At 32.6% G+C, this 9,487-nt stretch overlaps 1 protein-coding gene across 2 annotated transcripts; it reads left to right on the top strand.

Moving 5' to 3' along the window:
- The first annotated feature begins 3,728 nt into the window (after window positions 1–3,728).
- Window positions 3,729–7,448, top strand: LOC132299136 (autophagy-related protein 8f). Of its 2 annotated transcripts, XM_059795599.1 has the most exons (7): window positions 3,743–3,851; window positions 3,943–3,988; window positions 4,521–4,571; window positions 4,751–4,806; window positions 6,426–6,478; window positions 6,927–7,045; window positions 7,172–7,448. In XM_059795599.1, the coding sequence occupies exons 3-7, from the start codon at window positions 4,535–4,537 to the stop codon at window positions 7,273–7,275; spliced, it is 369 nt and encodes a 122-aa protein (XP_059651582.1). In that variant the 5' UTR covers window positions 3,743–3,851; window positions 3,943–3,988; window positions 4,521–4,534; the 3' UTR covers window positions 7,276–7,448. The 2 variants fall into 2 exon arrangements, with proteins under 2 accessions (XP_059651581.1, XP_059651582.1); XM_059795598.1 differs by lacking the exon at window positions 3,943–3,988 and having other exon boundaries at window positions 3,729–3,851.
- The last annotated feature ends 2,039 nt before the right edge of the window (window positions 7,449–9,487 follow it).

Genomic DNA, 9,487 nt, shown 5'->3' with positions numbered 1-9,487 from the left:
CTTCCGACTCTACGTAGGACTCTTCTTCATTAGTAACTTATTATTTTTTCGATTCAGTTATGTCAGTTAGGATATTATTAGGGGTCCACAGTATGGATTCCCGAGTTGTAGTTTAATTAATTACTGGTATCAGAAGATTGGAGGATTTTATTATGGAATTTTAATCATTATTTATTTGAGGATTTTTAATAAGAATTTATTATTTAGTTTTCCTTTCAGCTTATCTGTTTCTTTTTAATTCATCTTGTGTTCCAATGCTTGTTTAAATATTAATTGTTTGATATTCCTTGTATTCTGTGCTCGGACTTGATCACCCGTGGCTCTAGAATCGAGGAGTATCACAGATAGTAAATGAGTGTTCTGTATTACAAGGACCCCGGCTGAGTGAATCCCGTAATCTGTATCCCCGTACTATAAGGGAATAGTAAATGAGTGTCCTGTATTACAAGGACCCGGGCTAAATGAATCCCGTCATCCATATCCCCGGACTATAGGGGATAAGTATCCTGTATTATCAGGACCCGGACTGAATGAATCCCGTAATCCATATCCCCGTAATATAAGGGATAATAAATAAATGTCCTGTACTACAAGGACCTGGGTTGGATGAATCCCGTAATTAATATCCCCTTACAATAAGGGATAGTAAATAAAAATCCTTTATTAAAAAGGTGAGCTGAGTAAAACTCGTAAAGTTCAATTCTCTTACTAAAGGGACGAGCTGAGTAAAACTCGTAAAGTTCAATTCCCTTATTAAGGAGTGAAACTCATATAATTTATTCCTTTATCAAATGAAGAGTACTGTTCCCTCAGGTGCAAAAAAAAAAAAAAAAAAAAAAAAAAAAAAAAAAATCCTGAGTTACTATTCAATTGAATAGTGCCCACGAGAATAGTACCCACGGGTACTGTTCACAGCGGTATTAAAAAAAAAAAATCCTGAGTTACTATTTACGTGAATAGTACCCGCGGGTACTGTTCACCAGGGTTGAAAAAAAAAAAATTTATTATTATTATTTATTACATTCCCAAAGCTAGACGTGCAAATTTGGGAATGGGGGGCAACTGATAGGGAAAAATATAAACCTACCCTACCCTCGATAAGATTGATTAGATTTCATTATCAAGGATAATGAAATCAAATCTGACGTGTTTCAACAGGTAAGAATAATCCTACTATAACTGGAGGAGGTCAAAAGGATTAAATCATATCCCGACAAATCTGGCAATAAATCTCCTATGATTTCGCACAAGCGGAAGATAAGATCAACCATCGACATCAGCGGAACGATTTTGATTCCAATCGAAAGCCATAAATAGGGCATCAAGCCATTAAAGAAGGCACGACGTAAAAATTATGATTAATCCCTGCCTTCTTTTTAGACCTCCGTGACTAATTTGATCGTCGGGGAGCTCTTGGCAGGCACCACATCGGTGCCGTCAAGGTTCATCGATCTTTTCCTCTCTTCCTTGTAGGAAAACGGTATCATATCGGAGTACGCGAATTTCAGCCTCAACACTTCCATTGCACGAAATCCCCGACTTTAAATCCCACAACTTGCTTGTACCTTTTCAGCCGAACAAACCAAAGGGGAGATAGAGATGAGAGAAGGATGAATTCATCTCCATCACACAAGATCAGAAAAGATAAGGAAAAAAAAACAAAAAAAAAAAAAAAGCAAAAACCAAACCCAAATCAGTGGAATGGACAAAGGATAAGAAAGGGGAAAATGAATGAGCCACAGAACACTTCTTTTTTTCCTAACCCAACCTTCTGTTTTAGATGTTATTACTCTTTTTTGTTGGTGTGATTAGTATTGGCCCCGGTAAAGAGTTTGTGTCGGATGACTAGTTAAAGAGTTAAGTCGCAAAATCCTTCGCAACGGGCGTCGCTCTCATGCGCTTCTGCTTTCACGCTCGCGCACGTTCTTGCTCAAGTTTTCACTATTTGTGATTTAATTTTGTCGTTTTCGCACTCCCGCTCTCGAATTCGCTCCCGCTCTCGTTCCCACTTTATGTGACTTAAATTAAAAGTTTGTTTTGGTTATTACTATTTTAAACTTATACCTCATCACATGATAATCTACTTACAATTTGATTTCCAAACCAAAGTTCTCATTGGCTAATAGTACAATTACTTAATCTTAATCAAAACTAAGGTCAACAAAGATATTAGTTGAATATATAATATATTTAAGAAAATAGAACTAATCCATTGAACAAGAGGAAAAGAACAAGGAAGTTTAATATTTACAATATTATAGGACATGTATATAAATGATAATTAAAAACAAAACTGGATCATTAATGTTTAATAAAGTACAAAAATATTAGGCTGTTATCCCTTCTCTTAAAATTACTGCAATTCTATCTCTTTATGTTTATTGGTGCCCAATTGGTCCCACAAACTTTTGTTAAACAAAATAAAAGGAAAACTCAAGTCCACGTTGCTGATAAAATTAACAAAATAAAAGGATGACTCAAGTCCTGTCAACCTTTATTCTCTCTCGTTCCCTACCAATAATGGATGTTTTTTTTAAAAGGTTGCTTCATAGTTCAAGGAACCAAGCAACTTTGAATCAGTCTTTCTTTCTTTCTTTTTTTCTTTTTTTTTTTTTTTTCTTTTTTTTTTTTTCCTTTGTATACAAACAAGTTTGATTTACTGATAATATGAATCAATAATTTATTGGAACTCAGTCCATCCATTTCCAAACTCTGTGTACAGGGATATGCAAAGTCAACCATTTTAGTTTAGAGAACAATGACATATATAGTACTAATTAATGAATTCACAACAACTTTATTACTAATGAAGTATGGTACATGGGAAATAAAATATTACCTCTCTAATTTTTTTATTTATTGTTTTTTTGATTTTGTAATTGATTATATGTGCATTTGTACTCTAAGTAGAAATGACATACTTACCGGTGATTAAATAAGTCTTGTTTTATATATTAAGTATTTTCATACTCTTTTTAAAAAAGTAAATTATTGAAAAAAAAGAGAGTAAAAGATAATAAAATAGAAATAAGCAAATTGGGAGAGAGAGGAGTGCTACTAGTGAAAGAAACTCAAAATTGAATTCTAAATAAATTACTTATTTAGTATTAAAACTTATTACAAATAAAATAATAATTAATTATCAAAATTAGAGAAAAAAAATATATTATTAAAAAAATAATTATTAATAATGTACTAAAATTTTTTGTACTTTTAATAATATATAGTATAGATATAATTAGATTTAAAAGAGTATTGTGTATGAATTGCACGTCTAATTTTTAATCAAAATTTAATTCTAAATAAATTACTTATTTAGTATTAAAACTTATTACAAATAAAATAATAATTAATTATCGAATTTAGAGAAAAAAAATATATTATTAAAAAAATAATTATTAATAATGTACTAAAAATTTTTGTACTTTTAATAATATATAGTATAGATATAATTAGATTTAAAAGAGTATTGTGTATGAATTGCACGTCCAATTTTTAATCAAAATTTATTTATAATTATATTAAACCAACTTAATTTGACCAAATTAAGCTGATATAATTTATTTTAAAATATTTTAAACTGATTTTTTTTTTTTTACAATGAGATAACTTTTAACAAGGGCCAACATAATAACGTAACTATAGAACTTTTTACTCAAAATATCAAATACCGTTCATGCCAATCAAATGAGGTTGACCACAGGATAGCCTTGCTCAATAAATAAATAGAGTGGGGCTTAGCAATTCAACCAATGGCGCTATATTTCAACCCTCTTCATCACGGAATCAAACGCTATCGATAATTCCTCAAGAACTCGCAGAGAGACAAAAAGAGATAAACACAGTTTATTGTAAGTTTCTTCATCAGCAATTCGTTAATTCGATGTATTTCTGATGTTCTTAAGTGTTTCTTCAGCAATACTGATCGTTTCAAGTGTTTAGTCTTCGCAGAGTCCGAGTTCTCGTTCACCCTTATAATCCCATCTATGTATGTTGTATGGATCTTAGGGTTTCTGATTTCTTTTGATACCCATTTGATCGACCATTAAATTTATAGTTTTTGATTGATATTTTGATTTATTCTCAATTTGTTTTTTTCAAATTCAGGTTTTTGACTTTTTATTTTTGAAGTTATTGTTGATTTACATTATAGTTTTAATTTGTTCTCTGGTGTTCTTTTGATGGGTTCTTAGTGCTTTTCAGTTGTTCCTATTGAATCTAATTAGGGTTGTAAAATTTTGGAATTGGGCTCTGATCACGTGCTTAGTCTGCAGTCCCAAAATAAGGGTTCTTATAACTTTAACAAAATCTAATATATTTTGTTATATCTTAATAGTAATAATGGAATCGCACTCGTGAACATTTGAGTCTCTCATTGCAAGATCCCCAATTGCAAGGGCTTTTGGCAGAGTTTGATTTGACTTTGATATTCATGTACAATTGTACCCTATCCCATTAGGAGAATATTATGTTTGACTATCTTGGATTCTTGATTATGCGATTTTTTCCCCCTTTTGCAGTGTTTGCAACAAAGATGACTAGAAGTTGCTTCAAACAAGAGCATGAATTTGGTAAGAACTTGAAAATTTTAAGAGTTTGTTGTATAGGCCTATCTTTTTGTTGACATTGTTTGCATATATATATTTGTTATCTTTAATTAGTTGGAAAACAATATTTTGACTTACAAAAAAAAGAGGAAAATGTTATTTTGATTTTCAATTGACTACTTAAGTATATGGTTTTTCTTCAGAGAAGAGGCGTGCAGAGGCAGCAAGAATTCGGGAGAAATATCCAGACAGAATTCCGGTGAGGATAGGCATTAACATTTGTTCCTGTCTAAATTTCGCCTCATGCACTCAATTAACTTGTTCAGTTTTGTTATATGGTATCCTTTTTATAATTTTTATTCAATATTAGAGCTCTGAGATGCGAATTAATTCCTGGGTATGCATCTAGTGTGGCAGCGACTGCTTATCAACATTTCCATACTAAGTTTAGCTGTTGTTTCACCAATCACAATAATCACATAGCTTACAGCTGATTGTGATTGCTTAAAATGATGACATGCTTCTTTCTGTTGACTTTTTTCTGGAACTGGTAAATGATAGGTGTATTGGAAGGTTTGGTGGCTTTTACTTCAGATGCAAAAGCCCCATGCCTAGATCTTCTGAAATACTTGATTCTTTTGATGTCTATGTTTTCACTCTATTATTTTTAGAATTCCAAGGGCATGAGGCCATTTTGTAGGTTTGTTTTAGAAAATGCAGTTAATCACATTATGTAAAGGAACAAACTGAACTGCTAAAGTTAGGACGGCAAAACAAACCAAGTTTGTAGACTCCTTGTAGATTGACTCGTGAAAAGTATACAATCATTTGGCTTATTGGTTTTGCTAGCTGCACCAGCAGAACTTTGGAAATCATTTCTTTCGCATCCAACAGGGTGTCATTTCTGCACATCAGCAGAATTTGTTGTGCTGTTTCCTAAAATGTTTAAAGTTCTGAATGGTTTAGCAGTCTCAAATGTTTTAAGGATTTCCATTTGATATTGAATTTTGAAGCTTTTTAGAATGTGAATAACTTGGTTTTTGTGATATACATTTTGTGTTGTGAGAATGTAAGCAAAATTCTTGTCACGATTTGAGGATCTGCATAGCATTATGATTTGTGTTTCATGAAATTCGGAAGAAGGATTTGTTGTCTACATGTGAGCAAAATATAGCATGGTGACTAATACAGTTGTCCTGATGTGAATTGGGTGTTTTTGTAACTTGAATTATTTTCCATGATATAGCATCTGAACTATTAAAGCTGCTATACCTGAACTATTAAAGCTGATGTTAGTATGTCGTCCAAGAACAAGATCAAAAGCATGACTGTCCAAATTAGAATGTATCTTAAGATCAGATTTGTCTCCAAAACATGTACTTAATATATGAATACACCAATTATACCATTCATATATGCCTAGAGTGAGGCACATGTAGGTTGCAGACACATTGAGAATGCATTTGAGCATCTGTAAACTTCTTGAAATTGAAATTTTACCATCAAAATTGTAAGTTTTGCAAATCTAATTGCAAAATTAAACTTTTTGAGCTCAAATCCAATTACTCAGCAGCATGCTCTGTTATGCAGTTTATGATTAGAACTTGAATTCATGGACTACTGTCTATTAATTTGAGTGCTATCTCCTGCCATCCACGAATGTAAAGGTGCATGGTTCCAGTCCCGGATGGAACATGGGTAAAACTTTGCAGAAAAAGAAGGAAACCTGTATCTATGAGAAATTTTGAAATTGGTTGTAACCTCTTATATATTTGTAGATCATAATATTTATGATTGTGATGGATGATAACAGCAATCAAATGAGTATCGTCTGGAGATCAGAGTTTGCTTCTACTGATATTTCCTTTTATTTTAAAGGTGATTGTGGAGAAAGCTGAGAGAAGTGATATTCCCAACATCGACAAGAAAAAGTAAGTTAAGATCTCACGTGCTAATGATTTGCCTTTGATTTCTCAGTCTTTCTGTGTCTGGGTCATTCATCTTTTCTTTAGCTTGAGTAAAGCTCATGACTCTAAGCCTTGGCCTAGGCTTTCTTTTACATCCTTTTGATTTACTGTTGATAATAAAGACACCACCTTGAGTGTTCCCTCTGTGATGAGAAAGGTATATATACCACAGGGCTGCTTGGACAGTAATTATTTTAGTCCTTACATGCTTAAATGCAGTAAGTCTTTTCTTTCCTTGAATCTAATAAAATCTTCACGGATTCTTTGTATTGGCTGTCCTAATGATTAGGCAACAATTTACCCGAGTGCTGAGCTAACATTTACTGGCGAAAAGCCAGGAATAGTTTTCGTGTTTATATTCTTATTAAAAGTAGTGAAGCATTTTTCATTGACTTGAATAAGAAAATTACAGATACCTTGTTCCAGCTGAGCTGACAGTGGGGCAGTTTGTTTATGTAATTCGGAAGAGAATTAAACTGAGCGCTGAAAAGGCAATCTTCATATTTGTGGACAATGTCCTCCCACCTACAGGTAACTGCATTCAAGTTCGTCTTGGGTCATAATTCATGTCCATTTATATTTTGCAATCTTAAGGCAATGGATGTTAGATGACGTTGTTTGTCTTCACGAATTTTTATTTTCCTTTTGATATTGCAGGAGCAATAATGTCTACTATATATGATGAGAAGAAGGATGAAGATGGCTTTCTTTATGTTACTTACAGTGGAGAGAACACATTTGGATGCCAGATTCTTCAGTAACTCAAGGTTACCATAGTGTCCTCTTATTTATCATGTGTGTTGTTAATCATCACCCCCATTTTCTTATGTTAAATAAGTAACTCTTAAGTTGTACAGCTATACACTGTGAATATATATATTTCCTTCAAAAATCTATTTCGTTTCTGATTAATAAATGGTTCGATTTTCTTCAATTTGTGTGCCTTTATGGCTGATCGTTTCTCCCAAATTATGGTTTGTGTATGCAAGACATTTCCTTTTCCTTGGGTTGGCTTGACAAGGTAATCAATCTATTTTGTTGTTGCATTAAAAATAAGTCCATTGTCTTGAATTCCCTAGCGGTGGAACACCCGGACTTTTCCTCGTAACTGTCAAAAGTCTCAGTAACTTTCAGTTTATGTGGAACCTTTCAGTTTATGTGGAACAGAAGATTGTATGTGTCCGATTGATGAATAAATAAAGCAGAGCCACATGTGCTATCATTTATTGGGTAAAAAAGTTTCGAAACTACTAGAAAAGTAGAAACTAACCAAAAGTACCAAAGTCACAAGGTCATAAATTAGAGTAGTTTAGCATAGAAAAGGGCCAACCACCATGAATGTAGTCCCCTGCCATCTCATTAGTTTTTCAAAGTGAGAGAGCTTGATGGTCAAGCACTACTATGTAGGGCCAAAATGTGTTAGTAGATGTGTTATTTATCATTAAATAAAAAAATAAAAAGCGAAAACAAAAACACATATTGGCTATTAATCTTGTGTCCCTGTAGCTTAGCACATCACTTTATACTTAAATGGGACCCTCAAAATGTGTTAGTAGTAGACGTGTTATTTATCATGAAAAACAAAAACAAAAACAAAAACACACGTTGGTTATTAATCTTGTGTCCCTAGTTTAGCACATCACTTGATCCTTAAATGGGACCCTCAGACACATTACCATTCCGTCTTGTGATGGTTCGGGACTATATGGTTTCGGTCTATCAGAACATAATACATAAGGAAATATTTAAATAAAATTGACACATTTTTTTACATATCGAGTTGTGATTAACCAATCATATAGTCCCAAACCTTGAAAAAAATTATCCCTTTTTGCTTTAGCCTTCCTAGTTTTATCCAATTAGTGTAAATTCGAGAATAGTCACTTTAAGGACAGTATCTCTCAGGACTGCAACTCGGGCGAGTTTGAAATATAACTTGACATCAACCCACCACATGAGATGCTAAATTCAAGTTCAATCCTGACTATATCTTCAACCTTAACTATTCAATCCAAGCCCAACCCATCCTTCTACTTTTAAATTCGGACTTACAACTCGGGCTTAGATTTTAGATAAAAACTTCGTGTTAATTCGGGTTACTCATGTGGCTAATCATTACATCGAAAATTTAATATGATTTTAATTAGTTTTAGATTAAATTACTCTTAAACAATAAAAAGTTTAAAGATTTTTTTTTTATTTTTTATAAATTTTTAATAAATATAATAAAATTTTTAGAAAATTAATTCTCTTTTTGTTAACATACAATAAGTTAAGATTTAACAAAAGAAGTTACAAAAAAAAGAAAAAAAAAAGAAAAAGTAATCATAGTTTAAATATTATATATAATGTATTTAAAAGTAAAAATATATATATAAATAAGATTAGAATTGAGGTTCGGGTTAGCTTGGGTTTCTAGCACTTTAACCAAAGTTCAACCCTAATTAAATTCGGGTTGAGATTTTTTAACCCAAACCCAACCCTAATTATAAAAATGATTGCCCAAGCTCGAGAAAAATCGAGCTGGGCTCGGGTTGGATTCGGGTTATCCAACCTAAGTTGCACCATTGGTATCTCTTATTCACCCGACTTATATTGGATAATGACTTTATTACCCTTCAGAACTCACCACTAGCAAACTAATAGGGAGACTGTTAGTCTAGAGAGAGAGATTATCACGTGAATGTGTACAGAACTCTAAATTAAACATCCCATGGACATTTAGCAGTAAATCTATGGAAGAATGATGTTGCGGTGTTTAAGAAAAATAGACGCCGTGGAGACAAGGGTGCTGAGCAGACCGAGAATGCTAATGTTTTTGAAGACATCGTGGAGTCGATTGTCAAAACTCTTTCACTAATCCCAACTCAACATATATGCACACATCATAGGAATGTAAACCAAACCCATGCATCAAATGTTTTTGTCAAAATGTGTGTGTATATATATTTATATATTGAAATACTTGGAAGT

This window comes from Cornus florida, unplaced genomic scaffold (assembly GCF_030987335.1).
Source record: "Cornus florida cultivar Cherokee Brave unplaced genomic scaffold, ASM3098733v1 CherokeeBrave_3.0.0_Hap2_Chr03, whole genome shotgun sequence".
NCBI classification, from domain to species: Eukaryota; Viridiplantae; Streptophyta; class Magnoliopsida; order Cornales; family Cornaceae; genus Cornus; species Cornus florida.
The sequence above is the reverse complement of the archived record's forward strand: the minus strand, read 5'-3'. Positions and strand labels throughout refer to the sequence as shown.

What these genes read in the sequence shown, in the direction of transcription:
- LOC132299136 (XM_059795598.1), top strand. Translation starts at nt 4,535, where the DNA reads ATGACTAGAAGTTGCTTCAAACAAGAGCATGAATTTG. An exon ending in AATATCCAGACAGAATTCCG is followed by an intron (nt 4,807 to 6,425) that starts GTGAGGATAGGC and finishes TTTATTTTAAAG; the next exon opens with GTGATTGTGGAGAAAGCTGA. An exon ending in CAATGTCCTCCCACCTACAG is followed by an intron (nt 7,046 to 7,171) that starts GTAACTGCATTC and finishes TTGATATTGCAG; the next exon opens with GAGCAATAATGTCTACTATA.